At 40.3% G+C, this 27,582-nt stretch overlaps 1 protein-coding gene across 2 annotated transcripts in view; it reads left to right on the top strand.

Annotated features, from left to right (window-relative positions):
- Positions 1–27,582, top strand: part of STXBP6 (syntaxin binding protein 6) — a 267,387-nt gene that overhangs the window by 206,073 nt on the left and 33,732 nt on the right. For both annotated transcript variants that reach the window (XM_081098975.1, XM_081098976.1), the window contains exons 3-4: positions 3,469–3,599; positions 4,720–4,885. In XM_081098975.1, coding sequence (XP_080955101.1) covers positions 3,469–3,599; positions 4,720–4,885 — 297 coding nt within the window. The remainder of the gene's footprint in view (positions 1–3,468; positions 3,600–4,719; positions 4,886–27,582) is intronic.

Here is a 27,582-nt window from a genome sequence, read left to right as displayed (position 1 = left end):
TTGGATAACCCTAACACTTGGCTTATTGAGTGAGTGCTCATGCTTATCAAGCAGTGGTCTTAGAGAAGCCATTTCCCACTAGGCTTTTTGATTATATCCAGGAAAATACCTATGTTGTGATCATTGTAAATACCTGGCTATACTTGCTAATCACCATTTTACCATAGAGCAGACATCAGATGCCAAGCCCTCCCCCGACAACCCTCTAATTTGAAATTCATAGCATTTATGTTTTCATTATATTTTTCAATTATATTTTTTACATTATTGTTTTTTTAATATACGTAGCACTGTATCTATTTATGACTTTAACATATACTTTTCTCATGAACTTATTTAAGTAAAAAAGCAAATTTATTTAAAGGGAAATATTAAGGGAACACACTTTGGATATTGTCAGAATCACAACAGTAGTATGTGTATGTAATAATATAATTTTAAGGCACCTGCCTCAAAATAGAAACTGAGATGCTGGAAATAATAACAATAAACAAAAATTAAACCAAAATGGGCTCAGTGCCCAGGAACACTACCCAGATTCCAAGAACTGGGCAAGGACTAAGCCAATACAGGGGGAAAGGCCTGACTGGATGGAGTTATAACTGCCTCCATTAAAAATGACCGCTCTGCACTGTGACTGCTGTTGAGCAATTCTATGGGGCATTTGTCATGTGGGTGGGGTTCCTGCACTTCTCATTTCAGCGACAAGCTTCCAATGGAACTTGCCTTTGTAAAATGTCAATGCTAAACGTGCCAAAAACCACAGCAATCTTGCATTGTGTTTGAGCTTTTATAATGCTGTAAACTACTTGCAAATAAATGAACCAGAAGTAAAACTGGTTTGTAACAACTTTAACTAAAGTTACAAGGGAAATGTTCATGTTTCCCAGGATGCCTAAATGCCGAGTGATTTACATAAACAAAGGAGGAAATCCTCTTTGTGTTTAGGGATGTGAGTCTAATACAGGAACCCATGTTTTCCTGTCATTGAAAAGCATTCTTTAATCTTTTAAGCACATTTTAGGACCTGCACATAGTCCAGGTGTGTTGCTTACTTTAACATTAAAACACAAGAATAGCACATAACTATTCAGAGAAACCTATTAGATCTCCCTTTGTGTCATAGAAGACACAAAGAGTAAATGAATTGAATTAAATGGATGGAAAGAGCCCTGAGCAGACTGGTAATAGTTATTCCTAATGGGACTTAACAGGCTTATACTTGGAGCTGAAGGCCAGAGAGGCCATTTGTGAATAGAAGACCATACATTTCCTCTGACTGTAGGTGTTAAGGGGATGATGGCTTTTTAACCATGAAAATAAATGTAATTGGTGTGAAGCATTCAGAAGCTTTCAGCCAAATATAACTGAAATAATGGGTAATAAACCTAAGCACTATTTGAAATTTTAAAATATATAACTGCTAAATTATGGTTAAGAGCAAAGGGATGAGATTGTGCTGAAGTCATAAAAATAGTCCTGGAACCACACCGCGGGGATTCTCACCAAACCTAAAGGCAGGGACCCACAGTTCATTCTCTGAGTCCCTGCTCTCCGGGCCCAGACACTGTAACACAACAACTCTGGCGTGCATGAAAGGAGAAGCTTACCACCAGCCGGGACTGGGGTAGGTGCTCTCTGTCCTTCATTCCCCAAGGATTCTTTTTGCCATCTGGTGAGCATCTGCATAATTATTTGAAAATGTGGAATGTGTGGGGTTATTTAAAACAAAGAAAGAATGTGCCACTGATACACAGTCTTATTAGGGTAGAATTCATTATGACAAGTAGTGCTTTCCATTCTCCCTAGTTTCTTTAATAGCATCGTTCATACTAGGTTTTACAATCCCTGCAGACAGGGCTCATAGGAGCTTCTAGGAAAGCCCTTTCAAAACACTTACTTACCTCCCCCCCGGAGGCTCTAAGTCATGAAGTGAGCAGACATAGAAAACTATTCCAAGTGACTCTCTCCTGGTGACTGGTGTTTGACTTCTGTCTGAGAGGTGACACTGTCTGTTATCAGCATGACTAAGGCTGGCCGGAGGGACTGTGCTGGTCCTGCAGGTGTGGTGACCTCAGGAATTCATACTGGGGGGAGCGGGACCACCGAGAATGCCAGATAAAGTCATAATCGGTTGCAAACTTGATACAAACTAGACTATATTTTAAAGCCAAATGGTTCTCTTAAAAAATTAGGTATTACTCCTCTATCACTAAAACCTAAAATATTTACACTGGACTATGTAATTAGAAATATGCGTTGTAGTTCCTTAGGGGAACTTTATTTAAAATTCAGCCTTTCCCAATGACCCCTACTGGGTGCCTGTCGGCCCTGTGTGCCTCTTTCCCTGCAGTTGGTTATTGCATACTTGCCGCCCCCATTAAAGATGCTTGGTGCTAGTGGGTTAAGTTGTGTTCAGTCTGAATGGATGAAGACATAAAGCAGCCCTTACAATCATACCTCTATTGTACCTGCTTGAGAGTAGAGATTACAACTTCTGTATCTCTCGACCTCACCCCTCATCAAAGACACACATATCCATTCCCTCTCTCTCTCTCTCAGATTATTATGACCACCTGATGTTTGTAGGCAAATTAGCTATAATTTTGTGCTGAAGTTGCTAGAGGGCCAGACCATTATAAACGTCTGAATAGCACAACATACCTAAGTATCATTGCTGATCAAGTTCATCCTATCATGTTGACGGTGTATCCCAATGGAGATGGCTTCTTCCAACAAGACAATGCGCATGCCACGGTGCTCATATTGTGCAGGAGTGGTTTCAAGAACATGAGGGAGACTTTACCTTGCTTAGTTGGCACCCACAATCACCAGATCTCAATCCAATTGAGCATTTGTGGGACGAAGTTAAAAGAGCCATCAGGCAGCTGGTTCCACAATCATCAGATCTTACAGAACTGGACAGTGCTATTTATCAGGCATGGTGTCAGATTCCTTGCATCACCTTTAAACATCTCGTGGAGTCAATGCCAAGCAGAATTGCCACAGTACTGAAGGCAAAAGGTGGCCCAACGAAGTACTGATGGGGTGGTCATAATAACCTGGCCAATCATAATAATCTGGCCACTCAGTGTGTGTGTGTGTGTGTGTGTGTGTGTGTGTGTGTGTGTGTGTATATACTAGAGGCCCAATGCACGAAATTCGAGCAAGAGTAGGCCTTCCATCCCCCGGCTTCCCTCTGGCGTCTGGGACCTGGGCTTCGCTCTGGCTGCCAGCAGGCACCTGGGAGCCGGGCTTCCCTCCAGCCCCAGCTTCATCCAGAAGGACATCTGGAATGACATTTGGTCTAATTAGCATATTACCCTTTTATTATTATAGATACATGTATAGGTATTTTTTTCTTCTCTCATTCTCGTTTTGCATGTGCATGTATGTGTGGGATAGAAGCCCACTGACAGGAAACAAACCAACCTGCACACCCACTAATCTGTGGTCTTTTCCTGGCAGTGACAAACAAGAAACCTACACAGGCGTCCATTACGAAGGTCAAACAGTTTGAAGGCTCCACGTCGTTCGTGCGGAGATCACAGTGGATGCTCGAGCAGCTTCGCCAGGTTAATGGCATCGATCCTAATCGGGTGAGTGCCCTGTAGAGGATTGAGCTACGGTGGTCTCTTCACATGACAACTCTTTTATTAACTTTGGCGGTGGTGATGGTTGTCTGAATCGTTTTTCTCTGTTTCAGTTACACAAATAAGACTTTCTGATTTCTATACCCTTCTTATGGGGGATTATAAACCTTTTCATCATGTTTGATGCAGGTACCTAAGGGGATGCAGATTGAAGAATTGCTATGTCTAGTAATATGTTTATCAGCAAAATGCAAAGACCAGAAATCAGGTTCATGTCCATGGCTATCAATATGAAAAGCCATGTTTCTCTAAGCTTCATTTATCTCCTCATGCCACCAATTTATTTATTTACTTAAATAAATAAATCCTTAAAAGTTTACGAATCTGTTGTATGTAATATGAGAAACATTTTTGATAAGTATTTATTCAAACTAGATCCCCTCCTTTTGCTCACATGCATCTACCATATAAAACGTCAATAATGAAGAAAAAGAAAATGTAAATTGTCACTATATGATAAAATAATAAGGAGGAATCTTTTCCTGTCAAAGATTAGGGGCAAGATTACTATGGGTTAGTGCTGAGAACCTGAATGAATTATGTCCCAAGTAATTGGGAGGATGATAGGTGGTCTGAATTCTGACACAGGTCAATGTGTGGTAGGCTACAGGAACTTCTGTGATACTAGCTTCCTGGGGACATCTGTAAATACTGTAAGACTTGGGGTTTACTTGATAAACAGAGAAAGGTGGATTCTCCATGCACCTGGGCGCTAATAAAGATGAGCTTTGCCCAGCTGGTGTAGCTCAGTGGTCGAGCATTATCCCATGAACCAAGAAGTTACTGGTTGGATTCTCAGTCAGGGTTGTGGGCTCGATCCCCAGTAGGGGGTGTGTCGGCGGCACCTGGCCAATGTTGCTTTCTCATCAATGTTTCTATCTCTCTCTCCCTCTTCCTTCCTCTCTCTCTCTAGAAAATCTATAAAAACATAGTTTTTTAAAAAAAGATGAACCTTTTGATTAGTTTTGAAAGATGTTTTGCCTTTATGAGTCTTTTGTTGGGCATAAGATTGAAGCAGCAGTTTTTATACATTGAGATTAGTAGTCATTTCACTGTTTTCTTCCAGGATTCTGCAGAGTTTGATTTGTTGTTTGAAAATGCTTTTGACCAGTGGGTAGCCAGCACAGCCTCAGAAAAATGCACCTTCTTCCAGATCCTCCACCACACCTGCCAGAGGTACCTCACGGACAGGAAGCCGGAGTTTATTAACTGCCAATCTAAAATCATGGGAGGTGAGTGGGCATTTGTGTGACTTTAGTCATCCTGTTGCCTTGAACTCACTTTTTTAAAAGTTAGGTGTTCCACAGCATAAAAACAAAACAAAAACAAACCAAAAGAATCAAGGTGCTAGACTGCATGAGAACCATTTTAGGGAGTTCACTGTATGCTAAATCTAAACACAGTGGTGTATTTTCATACTTATCCAAAAGCTGGTGTTTTTAGAAGAATGAGCCACTGAGCTAAGATTGTTTCACTATAAGAACAAACCTGTTCCTTTACTAGAAATATCTTTCAGTTTGGTTTCTTTACTACCATTTCTATAATTTTATTGCAGAATGCTGTTTTCCAGGTTGCTTTTTCCTGATATTTCTCAAGATATTTTACAAATCCTATATAATAAAAGCCTAATATGCAAATAGACCAAACAGCAGAACGACCTGCAGAATGACCGGTCACTATGACACTCACTGACCACCAGGGGACAGGCGCTCAACACAGGAGCTGCCCCCAGGGCTCCGGCCAGCCAAGGCGGATGCCAGGGACCCCCACCCCCCAATTGCCCTGCTGGTTGGCCCCCAGATCGGCCCTGATCGCCAGCCAGGCCTAGGGATCCTACCCATGCATGAATTTCGTGCACCAGGTCTCTAGTATTAACATAAAAATTCTTACAGATGTAGTGCCTTTCAAATAGCGATTAGTCTCACTTTTATTTCTTCAATGGTATACAGAGCTGGGTTAGGATGAGTGCTGTAAGCCAGCCTTAAGGAGCAAGTACCAGCATTGGCAACTTAATGAGACACATTTAGGAGGGTGCTGAACACATTTCTTTTAGGAGGTATTTCTTTTTGTGGAATTGAAACTGTGCTAAAAATATACAGGCCTTGCCAATCACTCTGTGAGTTGAAGAAGAGTATATATATCATGAGCCTTTTTACTCACCTGAGCTCTTGGTTTGAAGGAATTTTTTAAATGCACCAGCTTTATCTTAATCAAGTGTCAAATGAAAGTCACATCAGAGACAGTGCATGTTTTCTTTGGGATATATATCTCTTCATGTGAACATGGGCAGAACAACATTGTTCTCTCCCAGCAACTGCTGTACTCATCATTTTGTCATTAGTCTGCTAGGTGTTGTATGGAGAAGACACTGTGCAACACATAATTATTCACTGAATTATTCTTGTTTCTCTTATACAGGAAGTTGCTTATATAATCAGCCCTTAAAGGACGTTTTTAGGCATTCATGTACAGTCATCTTATAGTTTCTCTGTTTAGTCCTAGAGAAAGAAAAAAGAGGTGATGAGTGGTGCATCTAACTTCAAAGTGGCCACATCCTATGGTACAAAAGTGAAAAATTTAGACATAGATGTTAAAAAGAAAGGGAATATCAAACACTAACCCCTTACTATTTGGAAACTATAATGAGACACAGCTTTCTATCATGTCTGTGTCATCATGTTCATCAAATGAATCCTGCTTTCAACGTCCAGCCTTAACAGACTTGGCAAAAGGTCAAAGTCCACCAGGCCTAGGACCATGGAGGGCTGCATGACAATAGAAAGTACCTGCTATGGAACATTTTCCCCACCAATGTCTGTATGGTCAGTAACTTGCTTGGCTAGCCCTTAAGCACTGGGTCTCCTTTAGAACTACTGTGACATTATGAATTTGAAATTTCTGTTGCTCGAACATTCCACTTCTCCCTGTTCTAGCCTGAGCACAGAGGGGCCAGAGCAGTGCCATGGAATGACTACATTTTCTCAGGATGGAAACCTGAGCTGGAAACAAGAGGGCCACAGACTCACCCCACCGCCCTTGCAAAGGAGACAAGCCACCTTCCTCAGCTCAGGTTGGGAAGAGTTCAGATGACTCTTCCCCTGCTCCTCCCCTAAGGAATGGCAGTAGGCAGTCCCCCTTCTCTGCTGCCTCTGAAGCTCTCATTTCTTCTCTCAGAACAGGCCTTTCATTCTTTTATTCACTCTTGTTCATCATCCACTTACACAGCAAATAAGTACTAAGTGCCTGCTATGTGCCAGTCACTGTGCTACGTCCTGGATATGGAGAATAGTTCTATATTTGATCCCTTAATAAGCCCTAATCCCAAGTCCCAGATTGGCAGCTCTTCATTTGCCCTCTTGATTATCCTCAGACCTCCCCACACAGTCCCACCAGCTGCTTCTATAAGCCATTGGCCCAGTCGTTTAGATGCCTTCCAGTGCCCTACAAACCCTAAATTATGCAGAGTTGAGACAGGAACCCATATATGCAATGTTGAGTTGTTGCTATGGGTATCAGATAAATCTACAGATTGACTTCCTGTAGAAGATAATAAGTTAATGAGACCAGAATTGGCGCTGCCTTTTGTGACCAAAGATGCATCTCTCATCTTCCTTAGACCTCACTTTTCCCAATTGTAGTATGTGGGGGTAGACAGTATCTAAAATCCCTTTCAATCTTGTTTTCAGAATCTATAATTCCTAAGGTGTAGCTTTATTGTGAAGTTTAATCACTTTTTAATTTAAGTATCAAAAGCTTTAATGCAGTTAAATGTTGACTGGCCCTGGATTCCTATGGAAGGCAAAAAAGTTTGAATTAAGCACATTGTAATTTGCTGTCAGCACATGTCCTTCATGAGTACAGTCTGTCTCATAGTTGCTTATCCTTGATAACAGTTGTACCAACATGCCCTAATTAATTAGCATGCTGATCAGTCTTTTGATCTCCCAGTTATCACAAATCCAAAACTTAAAAATTATGTGGTTCTCAGGTCACTACTTTCTGACTCCTTTGACTCTGGGCTACCTACCCCATCTTCAGATCTTCATTTCCTCATCTTTAGATGGGATCTCTTCCTAATTTCACAGTATCTTTTCGTTTCTTCTCAAGTATGGGCCACAAGTCCTAGACACAGTTGTTTCCTGCGCTGTGAAAGGCGATAGGTTTTGTGATTTTAGAGAACTGATATGGTATTGGTTTGCTGCCCTACACCAGGTTCTTTATGTGTTATCCTAGCAGCCTTTGGAAATATAATTTATTATCTTCATTTTACAGAGATGGAGGTAAGCTCAGAGAGATTATGAAATAGCTTTCTGAGGCTCACATAGCTAGTAAGTGGCAGAGATATTCAAACACAGGGTCACTTCTCTCTAAAAGCACCTTCCTCAGGGCCACTGAGTGTTACACTCCAGAGAATATCACTGACATTGTCTTTGGTATGAAAAGTGCCCCCTGGAGTTATACAAGACTTTTAGAAAACATTTCACATTTGTAAGTATTAAAAAAGGGAAGGAAGAAGAGAATGACAGAGACTATAGGTAGTTTTAACTTCTTTTCTCGTTTTATTACAGATATATAATTAAGATAATTCTTAAATAATTCTCCCCCCTCCTCCCCCAGGAACGAATGAGTCACCAGGGGCCTTTAAAATCATCTCTATTTTTTTTTATTTGTTTGTTTTTGTGTATCAGATCTTCATTATGTTAAAGAGATGAAAGTGAGGCTGTTTTAGTGAATGAGGAAGATGATGGAACCCAGGCTGAAAATACCCCTCAGATACTGCCTCTGATCCAAGCCTGTCATTGGGGAAACTGAGCCCCCGTGAGTTTGAATGGCTTTGCCAAGATGGACTGAGAGCAAGTCTGCCTGACTCCCACTGACTCACACTTTTTAAAATACTAGTTCAAATAGGATTATCATTTAAGTATCTAAAATCCCACACAGCTCTTCTCTTGTATGTATTGATTGTGTATATGCCACATGATAGGTTTTTCTTTTTCCCTTGAGGAGAATCAGTTACACAGGAATGGATTGTACGGAACGTTTGAAGTTTTATCTTCAAACATATTTTCTTATCTCCAGAGGACAGACTGGGAAGCTTTGATCTTCTGATGCTGGTTACAGGATCTAGGAGACACTTGTAAAGTCCAGGAGGCTGAGTGAAGGCCCTCAGACACTGGAAGAGGGCAGGGTGCTCTAAGCGAGTATAAGGAGGAAGCAGTGGTTTCTTCTCATGCCTCTGTCAGCATCTCCTCTTGTCTGGATAGTTGGAGGACCAGTAAGCTAGGACAGAGTCCTCAAGCTGTGGTCATTCCTAGCCTTCATTCTACCTGTTTTTTAGTTCATTAAAGGTCGGTCACCTTCAACAAATGCAAATCTATTCATTTAGTTGCTGGGTCCCTAAGTTACCAAGCATCCTACAGAGATCGAAGGCAGAGGCATGGACCAGTCTGACTGCTGAAATGTGACATGGCGTCATGAATGATGGGGCCCTAAAAGTGAAGTCTTAGATTCATGTAGGTCTTACTTACCTCTTCTGAGATGGTAGCTTTGTTCTCTCTGCTTATTGTAAATAGAGATGATTTCATAGTGTTATTTGTGTGATAACACATTTGCACTTCAAAGATGCCTCGGAGTTAATCACATGTATAGAACTTTAGACTCCAGAAGAGAGACTTGCATTCAGCTAATTCATTTCAGAGTACATGTTCTGCCTCAAATAGTAGCACCAGGTTAGATAATATGCATATCACCTTAAGTCAAGGTCCCAAGGGGGATTTTTGTTTTGTTTCTTCATTTTTTTTAGTAAAATGTGAGAAAATCCTACATGGCTCCCCATTGCTATGTTACTTACACTAAACTTTTGTAGTGATTACTTTTCATCTTTTTTCTTTTTTTACCTAATACTGTGAGCTATGGAAATCCTTAGTGGTATTTGTAACTTCTGTGTTAGAACCACAAGGTAGATTCTTTGCAAACCTGTTTTGGTTTTTTTCAATAAGTGATGTAAATCATTTGCAAGAAATAAATGATTTATTCTTCAAGGCGAGGTTCTGTAAGTGGCCCGGGGTACTAAATACTAAAGCATGTCCTAGTATTTTCCTTGAATTCTACGCCCAAACATCCTTGGCTAACTCATTCAATTACCTCTTACTCTTTCACCTCTTTTAATATCAGTCCTTCTTCAGTGAGCCCCACCTGTATCACTTGAGGCCCAGTTGTGCACATTTCCTTCTGATTTTTTATTTTTTTAAAATATATTTTATTGATTTTTTACAGAGAGGAAGGGAGGGGGATAGAGAGTTAGAAACATCGATGAGAGAGAAACATCAATCAGCTGCCTCCTGCACATCTCCTACTGGGGATGTGCATGCAACCAAGGTACATGCCCTTGACTGGAATCGAACCCGGGACCCCTCAGTCCGCAGGCCCACGCTCTATCCACTGAGCCAAACCGGTCAGGCTCCCATCTGATTTTATAAGCATTTACTCAGCACCACATGCTTTGAATATCCAACAACAAAGTAGCCCCCTTGGTCAACTTTACTTACCTTCCTGGGGAACATCAGTAAGCAGATATACAACACAATAATGCCAAGCTGGTCACGAGCTGCATTTTAAAGGATGGTTAGCAGTTGCCAGGTAGACAAGGGCAGGATGAAATTAGCTCTCTCTTATTGCAACAGTTAATACACACAATTTTATTTAGTGTTTGCTATCTTCAGAATTTGAAATTTGGCAGGTTATTTTTCCATAAAACAGGCAATTTTAAAGTGTCATATGATTTTATCATCATCAAGGGTATTTCTTAAGCATTGCCCACTTGTGCACAGCCCCTCCCATGGTGGAATAAGACCCAAACTTCTGAGGCCTATTAGAATTCTAGGGACACATGTCTCGGATGTTCCCTTCAGAGCAGTCTGGCCCTCTGATTGATGTGCTAAAGGAAAACCAAATGGTTTTAATCTGGATTCCTCTGGGATAGAACAGAATCTCAGGATTGAATGTGTGACTTTGTATTGTACTTTCCTTCCAAACATTGTAAGGTCATCCTTGGGTGAGATGTGCAAATATTTCACCTGTGAGTGCACCCCATGGGCATGTGCCAGGTGAAATAACAAATAAATTATAAAAAGAGCACATGTGTTCATAACAGAGTTCTTATAACAACATTTCGGTTAACAACAGACTGCATATGCAATGGTGGTTCCTTTAGGTTATAATGGAGCCAAAAACTTCATATTGCCTAGAGATGTCATAGCCATCCTAATGTTGTAATACAACAACACATTATTCACAACTTTGTGGGGTGCTGGTGTAAAGAGACCTACAGTGCTGATAGTCGTATAAAAGAATAGCACATAATATTACGTTGCACTACATAATATTTGATAATGATAATAAACAATTATGTTAGTGGTTTATGTATTTACTATACTAAACTTTTTAATAGAGTGTACTCTTTCCACTTATAAAAAAGTTTGCTGAAAGACAGTATGCTGTATTAAGCCAGCAGCAGCCTCATACATCTCGTGTTTACCTTGCCTCCTGATTGTATCATTTTCTCCTGTGCTTGATTTATTCCTGTTTGTTTTGTAAATTTAGTGTAGCCTAAGTGTACAGTGTTTATAAAGTCTACGGTATTGTACAGTAATGTCCTAGGCCAGTGGTCGGCAGACTGCGGCTCGCGAGCCACATGCGGCTCTTTGGCCCCTTGAGTGTGGCTCTTCCACAAAATGCCAACTTCTGCGCATGGGCCACGAAGTTTCAATCACACTGTATGTGCGCGCCCGCACGTGGTATTTTGTGGAAGGGCCACACTCAAGGGGCCAAAGAGCCGCATGTGGCTCGTGAGCGGCAGTTTGCCGACCACTGTCTAGGCTTTCACATTCACTCACCACTCACTCACTGATTCACCGAGAACAACTTCTAGTCCTGCAAGCTCCATTCATGGTCAGTGCCCTAGATAGGCGTGCTTTTTTTTTACCTTCTTGATATTTTTACTATACCTTTTCTATGTTTAGGTATGTTTATATACACAAATACTTACCATTGTGTTATAATTGCCTATACTACTCAGTACAGTAACCTCTGTACAGGTTTGTGGCCTAGGAGCAATAGGCTATCCCATATAGCCTTAGGTGTGTAGTGGGCAGTACCATTTAGACTTTTGTGAGTGCACTTTATGATGTTCGAACAATGATGAAATCACCTAACATTGCATTTCTTAGAACACATCTCCATTGTTAAGTGGTGCATAACTGTACTGTAAGGGAATCTGTAACATTTGCTATCATTTTTCTATTTTTTCCTTTTTTTTTAATGTTTTCTGTCAGTGAATAATGGCTTTGTGGAATGTGAACCTCACCCTCCTACACATGCTGCACCCAGGGCACATTACAATGAGTTGCTTATTTCTTAAGAATAAAATCATGTCTAATTTTGCCTCTACTTGTAGATGTGTACACACACACATATTAGAGATTATAATTCACATAAGAGTTCAATTCTATTAAAACTACCATAGTGCTGCTTCTTGATGTCAACGCAGAAGAGGAGGCCAGGCTGCCTGGCCAATTCACTGAAGTGAGAGAGCCATGCAGTGTTCCCTATAGTAGTTTTTCATATCAAGTGGCACCCACATCATAGTTCCTCCAGTGACGATTTTGTTATCCTTGGAGAAATAACAAAATAACGGACTTCAGTTTCACCACAGTACAAACCAGGAAAATGATCCATGAAGATCTTGCCTGAGATTCCACAGCTAATAAGGGATAGAGCTGGTATCAGTCAGGCCTGTCCTCATTCCCATCCCTGACTTCCAGGTTCCCTCAATAAGCACAGGTCTTTTCCTTATGTTGATTCAACTAAGCAGAACAGAGGAGAATACAAATTTAACAATATGTAGAGGTAGGCAAATATAGGTTAACTAGAGGCCCGGTGCACAAAATTTCTATACTCAGGGGAGGGGGTCTCTCAGGTACATGAAATTTGTGCACTTGGGGAGGGGGGTCCCTCAGCCTGGCCTGGGCCCTCTCGCAGTCTGGGAGCCCTTGGGGAGCAAGCCTAAGCCGTCAGTCAGACATCCTTAGTGCTGCCGCAGAGGTGGGAGAGGCTCCCACTGCTGCACTCGCCAGCCATGAGCCTGGCTTCTAGCTGAGTGGTGCTCCCCCTGTGGGAGCGGACTGACCACCAGGGGGCAGCTCCTGTGTTGTGCATCTGCCCCCTGGTGGTCAGTGCGCATCATAGCAACTGGTCGTTCTGCTATTTGGTCAATTTGCATATTAGCCTTTTATTATATAGGATGATAATAAAAATAAATACAATCCTAATATATAAAAACCCTGGGTTATAACGACCAGTAACTACTGAGGCTTGACCAACCGGAAGTCAGTCCTGCAGTCAGACTGCTTCTGCTGCAGGTGCAGTGCCCCAGCACTGACTGCTGAGGGGGCTGTGAATCAGGGCCAGAGAGAGGCCTGAAGAGAGAAGCAGGGACTGATCTGTTGCCTCTGTGGCAGCTTTTTATCAGCACTTGCCTCTCTCTTTCTCTCCCAGTCTAGCCAGCAGCCGTGCCTCCATTTCTCTCCAGGCCTCCACCCGGGCTACTGATCAGCCCTACCTTTCTGATCAGGCCCCGTTGATAGGCCCAGAGACGCTGGTTGGCATAGGAACTGACCAGTCAGAACCAAATGTGGGTGCTGTGAAGAACCAATGGCTGCCTAGGAGGTGGAGCTTTTGATGTTGACTGGCATAGAAACCATCCAATCAGAACCAAATTGGCCAGCAGAGGAGGGAAGTTGGAGGTGAGATCAGGCCTACAGGGGAGGGTAGTTGGGGGTGAGATCAGGCCGGCAGGGGAGGGCAGTTAGGGGCGATCAGGCAGGCAGGCAGAGGCAGTTAGGGGAGATCAGGCAGGCAGGTAGGTGAGCAGTTAGGAGCCAGCGGTCCCAGATTGCGAGAGGGATGTCCAACTGCCAGACAGTCAGACATCCCCCAAGAGGACCCCAATTGGAGAGGGTGCAGGCTGGGCTGAGGGAACCCTCTTCTCTGTGCACAAATTTGTGCACCAGGCCTCTAGTAAATAATAATACAAGAATAAACTCTGAGTTTCACATACAACTGTAAACCTACTTTTTCCCACCACTGTTTTTTTAAGGATCAAATTAAAAATTATGTTTGAAATTTCTCTTTAAATAACTGTTAATTATATTAATCATGTATATATACAGACTTATCCATTCTTCTATTACTTTATCCTCTTCATTGTAGCCAACACCATCTTTTCCTAGACAGCATGATATTTCATTAAAGACTTGTCTTATCGAAACCTTTTGGAGAGAGTAAGAAATTAAGAAAAGAAACCAAAAAATGCATCAATAAACTTTAAGAGTACAAATACTTAAATTATGTAATTGGAAATCCCATTTTAGGGGATTTTTTGCTTTAGGTATCGGGGTCCCAGTAACACTGCATCAAGCAAGTTTGATGTTTACAGTGCTACATAATCTACTAACATAACCATCTGACACGAGCTGAGCACTAGCAGAAGCTACAAGATGTTTCTGGATCTGAATTTACATTTAAATTTAGGACAACATTACCAGTCAATGTGTTGAGTAATTTATATTCTTTCCCATATTTTTTGAGTCAGTCATTGAACCTCATCCTGTTCCCATGAGGTGAATCAAAAGCAGACGCTTTTATTTTAAGTGAGAAAATTGAAGTAACCAAGGACTACTTCCTTAGGTTCTATCCAATTCAATGCATGAATGATATAAATGACTAGTAACTAAAGAAAAATTGGGTCACAGATGTGATTTTTCTCTTTTTCATTGCTCATCGGCTATAAACTACACTGAAATGCATGCTGTGAAACAGCTGGTATTTATGGTTAGTCATCCTGAGCCAGGTGTGACTGTGTACATTAAATGCTTTTGAATCATCTCCACCAAAACCTTGAACCAAACCAAGGCTACATAAGGGTCCTTCTAAGGCAGGGGTGGGGAACCATTTGGATAGTTTAACATCATTCACAGTCCATACAAAATTATTAACTTAAAAATTAGCCTGCTCTACTTGGTCAAACATTTAATTAACTCACCCCTCATGCCTTGGCAGGGCCAGACCATATGATTTTGTCGGCCTTATATGGCCCGCAGGCCAGACATTCCCCACCCCTGTTCTAGGGTATCATTTATTGGCTTACCAGGGATCATGAACATATTGTGTCTATTCCATGGTTAAATAATCTGCAATAGATGAGAGCCATTCCTATTTTCAAAATCAACTAGCAGATGTAACTGCACAACTTGATGGAGTAGAAAGAGCACAGACTGGATCCACTCGCCCCTGCCTTTGATGGCATCGTAACATTCTCTGAGCTGCTAAATTTACATTCAGCCTCAATGTTTTTCTGTGTTGTGGATAGTAATGTAGACCTTGAAGAAATGGTAGGGGATTAAAGTGAATTTTAAAATATTTAATCAGACAGTATTTTTGTAAAGTGCCAGTAAATGTCTGGATATTCCATTTTATAAAACTTGAAAATTGCAATATGTGCATTCATATTATATGATGCCTTCCAAGATGTTTATCAAAAGCCCTTTCTTATGAAAGAAGCAACAAAATATCCTTGAGCTTTCCTAATCCATGTTGGCCATAAAAATTGGGGGGCGGGGAAGATAGTAATTTCTTTGTTCCAAGTGGGAATGAACTGAGCTACATTATAGACACTTCCAATGTGTGGAATGCTGAGTTGTTAGCCATGGTTTATAGAATGCTGAATGTGTTGTATTTCATGTTTGACATTTATTGAGTGCATATGTTACTGCTGACTTACCAAAACAACGATGTGTAAATTATATCCAGTAACACTGTGCCGGAGATCAGAGCACATAATTCAGATCTTCCCATAGGAAGGAAAAAAACCTAAAACATGTTTTATGAACTTTATAATAGAATTGTTTTTCACCAAAACATCTTCAGCCAAGAATATTTTTCGAGTCCAGTTTTCTTTCCACTACCAAAATGGAGATATAGGGATCAAAGGTAAAATTGTTTAATGCTGGTAGACAGGAAGTGGTATTTCTGAAATAGACATAAGAGGCATGCTGCATGATGACCATACTTTTAGATTTACAAACAAATACAACTTTTTAAAAAATTTGGGAGACAATAAATTTGTCAACCAATTTTCTATGTAAGAACATCAAAAGTATTTTCATAACCAATGTTAAACATAATTTCAGAAAAAAGTTTTACACTAAAGATAAAAAGGATATAATCTCTGAGAATATAGGGCTATTCCTTACATTGAAAGCATTTACCTTAATTAAAAAACAAACAAACTTACTACATAGTCCTTATTGTTCTTGGTTCACATAGAACAAGAAAAACAATAAAAATTATCAGCTGGCATCTAAAGGCTACTGCTCTACTATAGCAGATAGCATCAAGAACTAAATATTACATGGAATTGTAGTTAAGAGAAACTTAAATTCTCAAGAACAGTAACTGGTTCTAAAAATGGTCATTTAGCTTTTTGTCACCATCACCCCTACTTCTGGGGAAACCACTCAGAACACATACCTTTTGGACAGCAGATCAGAATGTAATTTTCAGAATCAAAGGCACAGTCCTACTCCTTACCTGGAATAGAGGTATTTGGGAAACTACACAGAAATATGAGATTTCTAAAATATTTAAATGGAGAGGTAATTAAAATGGTTTCATTTTCCCCCACAATATATCCTAAGCTTCTAAAAATGTCTGATTATTAAAATAAGATTAGCCCTGGCTGGGTCACTCAGTTGGTTGGAGAGTCATCCCCTACACTGAAAGGTTGTGAGTTTGATTCATGGAGAGGGCACATACTTATGTTGAGGGTTTGGTCCTGGAAGGGTACTGGAGGCAACTGATCCACATTTCTCTGTCACATCAATGTTTCTCTTTCTCTCTCCCTTCATCTCTCTTAAAAAAAAATCAATAAAACATATCCTCAGGTGAGAATTAAAAAAATAAGGTTAAATCACTAGATTTAGCATTAGTAGTTATTTGAAATTTGGACACTGCTTTATAAGACCAAATGTTCTTCACCCTTCTCCTTGCAATATGCCTACCCAGGATTGGGCTCATTAGGCATCCAGTCAGTAAAACTTGTATTTCAGGTAAACAATGAATACTTTTCCAAAATGAGTACATATCCCAAATATTTCATGGGACATACTTATACTAAAAAACTATCCATTGTTTATCTGAAATGCAAATTTTTACTGTGTGCTGTATTTTATCTGGCAACCTTCAGAGGCATCTACCCTCCCAGTTTCTAGCCACCATTACAAATGGAAAACAAAATAAGTTTATTGTGTAGGCATATAAATTTTATGATAGCCAAGCCATCATTAGGACTTTAAGATAATTTGAGATGGAACTCTCAAAGGCATAACATTAGGTTATTAGCCATTCAAAGATACAGAGAAAAGTAAGAGGCAAACTGCTAAGAAGGGCAAAGACTTTGGGGGATACCAAGTAGAATGAAGTCTTCCATTTATGGAAGAAGAGTAAAAACCTCTAGGGTCCCAAGAACTAGAAGAAGAAGAACAAAGTCTGATAGGAAACTGTTTAAAATCTGGCCTCCTCCCTGACCAGCCTAATGTTTTTTGTTTTTGTTTTTCATAATGGAAGTGACTGGTCTATCAAGGATCTCCTTACAAGCCCTGTGGCTTCTCTACAAGCTCTGGCTCACCTTGATCCATTGCAGTGCCCATCTGTAGCCCTCTCTCATTGCCAAGTAAACTAGCATAAAAAGTAACCCTGGCTTAGCTATTGGTTGATCAATTGATTTGGTTTGGATTTTGTTCTAGCTCTATATGAACACAGCATCCAAAGGTTTTAGGTTCCATGAACCATTCACTGGTTTACATCTGTGAAAAGGAAAGAATATCTGTTTCAATATTTTCTAATTTTGAGAGCACATTAACCATAAACATTTCAATTACAATACATGAGTGTCAGGAAAGTAAAAAAATAAGGATATCATTATATTTGGATAAAATACATGTTTTAGTAAAAAAAAAAAAATAAGGACAAGTCTTCATGGGCTTAAGGACTTATTCAATATGTCCAACTTTTGAATGGTTAAATTGTGAGGTGGCAAGTGTGTGTGTGTGTGTGTGTGTGTGTGTGTGTGTGTGTGTGTGTGTGCTCGCATGCACATATACATTTTTTAAACTCTGGATACAATTCGTGGAAAAGCAAATATTTGTTTTTCTTTCATTTAAGTTAACAGTCAGTGCCAAAAGTACTGTTTGTGAGTTTAGATGTCTAAGCAGAAACTGATTATTTACACTTTGAGAAAATCTAAATGTAATTGTCGCAATTACTCATAATAGTATGCCCAGTAGGAAAGAACTCAAGTGGAATTAATATCTCCCTCAGTATGATTGAGAACATTCTGGTCAGGATTGGCCTTGTGCCCCTTATAGCAAGGAGAATTAAACAGCACAGAATACGGTGGGCAAAAGTCAGGGGCATTCCGTGATTCACATATAAATATTGCACAAGAGTGAATCTCCTTGTGACTGTTTATACTATTATATATCATTTCCTCCATCAGTGTTTCTCTCTATCCTGCGGACCCTATTTTCACAGTTGGTTGATTTTTATTGATATTTTCCCAGTGCCCATTATAAGAGGTTGAGACTTATGAGAAAAAATGTTTTTCACAAGGTCAGAGCAGATTCACACATCCTGATGGTTGGTTTCCAGGCATATTAGGGGTTTTTTAGACACTATATAAAGGGGGGAGAAACACTTTTACAATTGTAGGACAATTTTTATGGTGTTGGGCAAAATTCGGGGTTGGGCAAAAGTAAGTTTAATTTGTTTCCATGGAAAATAATATAGTAGTTAATAAATAATAATAAAAGCATAAACTCAAGTAATCACAACTGTAAATCTCATTTTTGCCCCACCATTTTTTATCCTTGTGTATTTTCTTTAAGCTTTTGACCTTTAAACTTGAATAAGATAGCATATATTATAACCCTTTTTTGCCTTGCATAATTTAAATGTATATCTTAAAGTTAATGTGTATTTTAATTTCCAAGCCACAGTTGAGTGGTAGCATCTTGGCCACTTGTGTTAATTTCCTATTGATGCTGTAGCAAATTACCACAAATTTAGTGGCTAAAACAACACAAAATTGTTATCTTATAGTTATGGAGATCAGAAGTGTAAATGGATCATAGGGCATGTCCCTTCTGGAGGTTATAGGGAAGAATTTGTTTCCTTAATGTTGAGTGTGTTTCCTTCCACGACTCGCGTGGAGTAGGGTTCGGTATCTGAAAGAGGAGCCGCACAGCAAATGAGAGAAAAAGACACGAGATAATTTTGCAATATTGGAGGTCCAGGCGGGCAAGTCCAACTCAAGGAGAGGGACTTCCACCCATGCTCAGGCTGCTCCAATCTTTTATTGACCTGGAGTCGCCCTTAGGCAAGCGACCCCCCATTAACAGGCAGACTAGCCCATCAGCAAGGATTTACATAATAATAAATGGGGGAGTAGTTTCAACTACCACTGTCTGGACAAACAGAGGTGGCACCTAGCTCCGGGCTTTGCTAGGGCTTCAAAGGCACCCAGCCTTCAGGGGTTTCGGGAAGGGGGTTTTGGCAAGTGCTCTGCCTATGCTTATCAGATAGTGAAGGCAGTAAACAGTTTCCCACACCTTAACTTTTCCACCTTTTAGGGGCTGCTTATATTCAATGATTTGTGGGTTTTTTTCCTTTATCTTCAAAGTCTGCAGTACAGCTTCTTCAAATCTCTTTCTCTGGCTTTTATATTCCTTATAAGGACCCTAAATTTATACTAGAGGCCTGTTGCACGAATTTGTGCACAGGTGGGGTCCCTCAGGGTGGCCTGCGGGGATCAGACCCCAGCTCCCATCCCCAGGCTCGCAGCCCCAGCTCGAGCTCCCAGCCTCACAGCCCCAAAGCCCCACCTGGAACCCTGCCATGGCCTGGTGCTGCCTGCTCACCTGCTCCACCATCCAGCCGTGGTCCTGCTCTCATCAGAGCCCATCGGGGCTGGCAGCACCTCCACTGCCACCCGCTGCCAGCGCCATGTTGCTGAAGCCCACCATGTTCTGCATTGCCCCTGGTGGTCAGCGCACATCATAGCAAGCAGTCGAATTCCAGAGGGGACAATTTGCATATTAGGCTTTTATTATATAGGATTGGGTCTACCAGATAATCCAGAATAATCTTCCCATCTGAAGACCCTTAGCTTAATCACACCTGCAAAGTCCCTTTAACCACATTAAGGTAACATATTCACAGGTTCCAGGAATTAGAATATGGAAATCTTTGAGAAGCCATTATTCGGACTACCATACCATTTTTTCTAAGCAATTCTGAAATCTATAATGTATACTACTATGCAATATTGTCCAGCATTTAATTATTTTCCTTTCATAAACTGTACTTTTATTTTTATCTTTATTGGTTAAGGTATTACATGTGTCCTTATTGCCCCATTGCCCCCTCCACCCCCATAAACTGTACTTTTAAATACTGCCTGTAGACTATGTTACTTGTACTAATCTATTCTAAATTTAAGACATTTAAATTTAGAAACATAAACTTTTTATGAAGACCCAGGGCTTGCCATGTGCAACCTTATCTAGAAGTTCCTTACTTTACTGCCTGGATATTTGTACCTTGGCCCTTTCTCTTTACTTAAGGGATTTGTTTTCCCATAATAATTACAAAGGTTCTTTACAAGTTTCTAGGAAGTCTTGGAGTACTTAACATTTAAAGCGTTTGATGATGAGGACATTGTAGGACATTTGATTTCATTGTCATCATTTGCCTTGATATTTTCCTTCCTGCCACCTCAGAATATGACCATAATGCCCTACTTGTAAATAGCTTGGTGGTATTCCTCTTGAGAGACTGACAGTTTCCTTTTCAGCTTTGATATAAAGTGTCATGGTCAAGTTGATTTAACACGTACTCCTGGTATAATTTATCTTTTTAACTCACATACATTTAGAGGTGATTCAACATGAGGACCTGAAGTGACATTACCGTGTTAATTCAACAATTTTCTATATTCCTAAGCATGTGTACTTTCTTCTTTGTAATGTATTTCTCTTTCTCTCTCTCTCTTTCTTTCCTTTTCTTTCTTTCACAGCTCTTCACAAGTGCCAGTCTCCCCACCAAGCTATTTACAAGTAGGGCATTATGATCATTTTCTGAGGTGGCAGGAAGGAAAACTCCTCTTAGAAGTTTTTTGTTGTGTTTTTTTTTTTTCTTCTTGTTTTGTTTGTTATGGGAGGGAGGTTGCAGGGCTGGGTGAAAAAAGTGAAGGGATTAAGAAAAAACAAACAAACAAACAAAAAAAACCTGTAGACACAGACAACAGTATGATGATTACCAGAGGGAAAGGGGTCTGGAGGGAGGTATAAGAGGGTGAAAGGTGAATACATGGTGACAGAAAAATACTTGACTTTGCACTGACTGGTTTGGTTCAGTGGATGGAGCGTCAGCCTGGGGACTGAAGGGTCCCAGGTTTGATTCCGGTCAAGGGCATGTACCTTGGTTGTGAGCACATCCCCAATGGGAGGTGTGCAGGAGGCAGTTGATCGATGTTTCTCTCTCATCGGATGTTTCTAACTCTCTACCCCTCTCCTCTCCTCTCTGTAAAAAATCAATGAAATATATTTTTTTAAAAAAAAAGATACTTGACTTTGGATGGTAAACACACAATACAATATACAGATGATGTGTTATAGAATTGCACACCTGAAATCTATATAATATTATTAGCTAATGTCACGCTAATATATTCAATTGAAAGTAAAAGTAAGTTGTTTTTAATTTTTTATTTTTAAATTATAGCTGGCATTCAATATTATATTAGTTTCAAGTATACAGCATAATGGTCTGGTACCCCAAAAAAGTCTAGCACCCACTTGACATCATACATAGTTATTACAATACTAGAGGCCCAGTGCACAAAAATTTGTGCACTCAGCGAGGAGGGGTGATCCCTCAGCCTGGCCTGTGCCCTCTCACAGTCTGGGACCCCTCGGGGGATGACCACCTGCTGGCTTAGGCCTGCTCCCCAGGGGATTGGGCCTAAGCTGGCAATCAGACATCCCTCTGGCAGCCCGGCAGCCCTTGGGGGATGTCCACTTGCCAGCGGGGAGCAGACCTAAGCTGCAGTCGGACATCCTTAGTGCTGCTGAGGAGGCGGGAGAGGCTCCCACCACCACCGTTGTACTGGCAGCCATCAGCCTGGCTTGTGGCTGAGCAGAGCTCCCCCCTGTGGGAGTGCACTGACCACCAGAGGGCAGCTTCTGCATTGAGCATCTGCCCCCTGGTGGTTATTGTGTGTCATAGTGACCAGTCATTCCCAGTCTTTCTGCTGTTAGGGTCAGTTTGCATATTACCTTTTTACTATATAGGATAGAGGCCTGGTGCATGGGTGGGGGCCAGCTGGTTTGCCCTAAAGGGTGTCCTGGATCAGGGTGGGGGTCCTGTTTGGGTGCCTGGCCAGTCTGGGTGAGGGGCTGAGGGCTGTTTTCAGGCTGGCCTGCGACTGAAGCTTCCAGCCTCTCCTTTTTTTCTTTTTTTTTTTTTATTCTGGGATTTATTTACCTTCTATAATTGAAACTCTGTTGCCTTCACTGGTCCTCCCAGCTCTGAAGCCACGGCTGGCTGAAAGCAGGTATCTGGGGTTTGTTTAGCTTCTATAATTGAAACTTTGTTGCTTTTGGAGCTGTTGCTTTCAGGCTCAGAGCCTGGCCACGGCAGGCGGGGAACCTTGGCTTCCTCCATCACTAGAGCAAGCAAACCTCCTGCTCACTTCAGCTGCGTGGCTGCCGGCCGCCATCTTTGTTGGCACTTAATTTGCATATCTCGCTGATTAGCCAATGGGAAGCATAGCAGAGGTACAGTTAATTACCCTTTTTGTCTTTTATTAGATAGGATTGTTGTCTTTATTCCCTATGCTATACTTTACATCCCCATGACTATTTTGTAACTGCCAATTTGTACTTCTTATTCCCTTCACCTATTTCCCCCAGCCCCCAACCGTCTTCCATCTGGCAGCCATTAGTTTGTATCTATGTTTAAGCTATATTTTTTAAGCCTTGTCTTCCTGGTATGATATGATATGCACTAAAAAAAAAAAAAGAAGTTTTGAATGCATCCATCTGGGTTTGAATTTCTGGTCTGTCGTTTACTATCTGTGAACAAGTTACTTAAACTGTAAACTTGACTTCCTTTTGTTAAATGCAATAATAATGCTTACCCATAGGGTTGTTATAAGGACTGAATGGGATTTGTATGAAACATTTAGCATGGTACATAGGGTGTACCAAGGAATATAGTGGTAGCTGTTATAATGGATAATTATATTAATGTTACAATTAATGTTTTCTTTTAGTCCTGCCTTCCTGTTGTTGTCCTACCTTTTCTCCTGTTAAGGGAAATTAATATGGAATCTGAATTTCAATCAGACACAAAGGAGGGCTTGGAGATATAGAAAAGTATGGCTTTCAGACTATCCCTTACATCAGATACAATAGAGGTGCAGTCATATGTATTTGCACTTGCATTTTTCTTATCTTCTTGGGGGGAAAAAAGCCAACTAGTGGTGATAACACTGATAGTCACCATATTGAGTTCCTCCTATATGCCAGGCAATTTTGTTTAGTTCACATTACCCCTAGAAACTAATTATTCTTATCTTCATTTTATAGGTGAAAAAAACTAGGTCACGGAGGGGTTACTTAACTTGTCCAAAGTCACACTGATAACAGAGGGAAGACAAAATTCAAACCTAGGCCTGTCTCTAAAGTCTATTCTTTTTACCTTCCCCTTTAGAGAGAGAAAAGTAGAAAAATCCCTCAAAGCAGCTATCACTGATATATGGTTTTATCTAAAAGTTCCAAGTGGTTCTCCAACAAATTTATATTATATTTCTCATTTCATCTGCCATTAGCATAGCTTTTGACATTGGACAATGTTGTCTTTTTAGTACAACATATGAATTACCACATTCATTGCTTTATGACTGGTAAATTATTTTTCAGTTAAGTGTTTCACTGTTAAGTTCACTCTTCTAATGCTGCCCTTTCTTACAGTGTTTTAGATCATATTTTCTTTTCCTTTAGGAACACATCTTTTAAATTACATTATACTTCAAAAGGAAAAAGCTATTTGATTTGTTGAAATCTAAGATATGCATAAATTTTAAGGAATGCATATGTTATATAAAGTGTGGTACATTTATATTCTACTCCTGTGCATCAAAAACACTTATAGGCCAGCACATGCATTGGTAATTCAGATGGAGTCCTAGCAAGGCAGCCTTCAAAAATAGAGTATGTATAAATCTTCTTTTGAGAAATAAAAGACTTGGAAGAATGTGTTAAAGCTTTCTTCAATGATGACTAAGAAAATCATTCCAAAGTTATGACTTTCCTCTTTTGGACCTATTACACATCTCAGCTTCGTCCCTTAAAAGTTGAGTATATGTGTACACAAATAGCTGAATTTCTCTCTGATTAAGATTAGGTAAAGGCAAACAAAACTGCAGAAGTTTTAAGTTCTAATATCTATACTAATAAAAAGGTAATATGCTAATTAGACCGAATAGACCAAATGTCTTCTGGACAAAGCCACAATGGTGGGATCCGAGGCAGAGGTAGTTAGGAGCTATCAGGCAGGCAGAGGTAGTTAAGGGTGATCAGGCAGGCAGGCAGAGTGGTTAGGGGCAATCAGGCTGGCAGTGAAGAGCAGTTAGGGATGATCCGGCAGGCAGGGGAGAGCAGTTAGGGGTGATCCGGCAGGCAGGGGAGCAATTAGGAGCATCAAGCAGGAAGGCAGAGGCAGCTAGGGGTGATCAGGCTGGCAGGGGAGCAGTTATGGCCATCAAGCCTGCAGGCAGAGGCAGTTAGGGGCAATCAGGCAGGTAGGCAGAGGTGGTTAGGGGTGATCAGGCAAGCAGACAGAGGGGTTAGGGGTGATCAGGCAGGCAGACAGGTGTGTGGTTAGGAGCCAGCAGTCAAGGATTAAAGAGGGTGCAGGCCGGGCTGAGGGAGTCCGTCCCCCCCCCCCCCGCCCGCATGAATTTCATGCACCAAGCCTCTAGTATATAATAATAGGCAGGAACACTGCATTGCTACTGCTTTTCCCCTGTTAAAACAAAGTAAATTGAAATGTGTCATTTAGGGCCATTTACTTTCCATTAGCCTGCCTTAGATAAATAGGGGAATCTGTCAGGAAGACATAATCAGTTTAATCAACTGGTGAAAACAAAGGGAAAGATAAATATTAACACTGCTGAACATTGTAACATTGTAGAATTTTTGAATTGTTATACTGATAAAAAATGAATGTTTTGAAAGTTGAATGCGGTACAAGTTGACATTGTAAATTTACATTTTGAGGCACCTTCAGCACCACCAAATACAAATTAGAGGAAATTAAAAAGACATAACCACTTTAAGAAAAAAAAAAAAAAGATTAAACTAGAAATATAACAATCACAAAGCAGTAAGTAGGAATGACGCTGCTTGCCTGCTGGGCTGCTGGGCTGTAGGTCTGGAAAGAGGTAGTTTGAATTTTATTCTGTGACAGTAACTAAAAGTACCCCATGCAAAGCAGGAGGCCAAAGACACATTCACTGTTTGAAACCAAGGTTTCCCTACCCAAGCAAGGAGCCTGCAAACAAGCTCCTCCTTAGGGCAGTGACTTATAAGTATCTGCATTTCTGGGGAGACAAGAGAAAAACATAGACTTTCACTCAAGACCTGGAGCCAGCTGCCTACTAGCTTAGGACTGGCTCTGTGACATCCAGAATGGCACCCAGGACAAGAGCCTCAGACCATTTACTTTAAGTCCTGGTTGCCTCAGGGACCAGTGCAGGAAACAGTAAAATTATACATAGGGAGAACTGTACATGTTGAGAAGGGGGAAGATATTGAAATTTCCCACTTAAAAAGAATGTACATACAAAATTCTATAGTATATAAAAAAACAGTTTGGAGTTGAACTCATTCCAAGTGAAATGAAAATAATAGAGCAATTTGAAAATGACTCTAAATAAGTATGTTTATGATACTCAAAGAGAAAGGAAGGAATTCTAAAAAAGAACAAAATGTTATAAAACAAAAACAAATGGAAAGACGAGATAGTGGGGGGGGGGGACTAATTCTGGAAATTAAAAGATAAGGTCTTTGAAATACACTCAATTGATAGAATAAACTCTAGGGTGATCATAGTCAAAGAGAGAATTAATGAATTGGAAGATAATGAGAAATTTACTCACAATACAGTACAGAGACATGAAAAATATAAGGAGCAGTTGTACATGAAAGAGAATGATAGGCTCTACATTTATTTTACAGTTTTGTAGAAGAGGGTATGAGAATGGTAGAAAAACAGTATCCCAAAAGATAATGGCTAAAACTTTTTGAGAATGGAAGACTCCAATTGAGAATATCACCAAGTGCCATACTTGAAAATGAAACAAAATTATACTGATACAAAAACATAATGAAGCAGCAATATATTTAGGACAAATAGAAAATCTTAAAAAGTATTAAAAATTAAAGAAAGTTTTCTCTAGTGAGAAGACAAACTTATAGCTTATCATCAGCAACAAAGGATGGCAGAAATCAATTAATTTCTAGAAATAACTGTCGATCTAGAATCTCATATCCAGCTAGATGATAATACAGAAGTAAAAGAAAAACAGACATTTTCAGACAAGCACAGGTCATTTGCTACCCCCTAACCCTTGCTGAACTACTAATGATGTACTTCAACATGAAGCAAAGCAAACCCAAAGGGAAGGAGTAGAATGTAAGAGACAAACTTAATTGCTGAATGAATATTTTAAATTTGTTTTTGTTCTTTCCTTTAAAAACTGAAATTTGGGACATAATTAATAAGGAATAAGTGTGTGTTCAGTAGATAGTTAATCCAACCTGAAGTCTATTCTGAAAATGAAAGAATTACTAATTAATTTTACTTTGAGAGGGGAAAAAATCATAGTTGCATCTATTAGACTTCTAATTTTAAAATGATAGAATACAAAAAGAGTTTTCTCTCTTGTCTTTAATATTATCCAAAATCAAATAGAAAAATATAGGAATGCAAACTACCTGATGAAATGAGTAGCTATCTCTAATTAAAACCCCCTATTTGTGATGAAGGGTCGACAAACACAATAAAGGTCAAGGTAGATTCCAAGAGAGTTTTCATAGCTATAATCTCAGACAAGTCAGCACAATGCAATTATCCGAAGTGTATGCCAGTAGTCCCTTCTTTGTAACAATGAGCAGATGCCAAGATAGCTCACTGGAGTTTGATGGACTCTGTTTGGCATGACATCTGGACACGCGAGGAAAGAGGAGCTGAGCGAAGATACAGTCAAAACCATATTTGCAAGAATCAATCTACTGAAGAGGAGAGCAACTGAAGTCTACGCAATCCTGTGGTACAGCTCTCATTTGGGGAAAATAAACTTCCAAGAGACCTGTCACATACATAACCCTGCATCATAAAGAGAATGCCCACTGCCGCTAGGCAGGAATGTGGTCCTGTTTTCTCCTCAGTAATGTGAACCTCCTGCAAATAGCTGTTCAGAAAGCGATCACCTTGTTTTCAAAATGATAGTCCAGCCCTGGCCTAGTAGCTCATTTGGTTGCAGGGGTGGGCAAACTTTTTGACTCAAGGGCCACAATGGGTTCTTAAACTGCACCGGAGGGCCGAAACAAAAGCATGGATGGAGTGTTTGTGTGAACTAATATAAATTCAAAGTAAACATCATTACATAAAAGGGTACGGTCTTTTTTTTTTTAGTTTTATTCATTTCAAACGGGCTGGATCCGGCCCATGGGCCATAGTTTGCCCA

Source organism: Myotis nattereri (genome assembly GCF_964212035.1).
Source record: "Myotis nattereri genome assembly, chromosome: 1".
In the NCBI taxonomy this organism is placed as follows: domain Eukaryota; kingdom Metazoa; phylum Chordata; class Mammalia; order Chiroptera; family Vespertilionidae; genus Myotis; species Myotis nattereri.
Note: the sequence above shows the minus strand (reverse complement) of the source record. Positions and strands in the feature narration are given on the sequence as shown.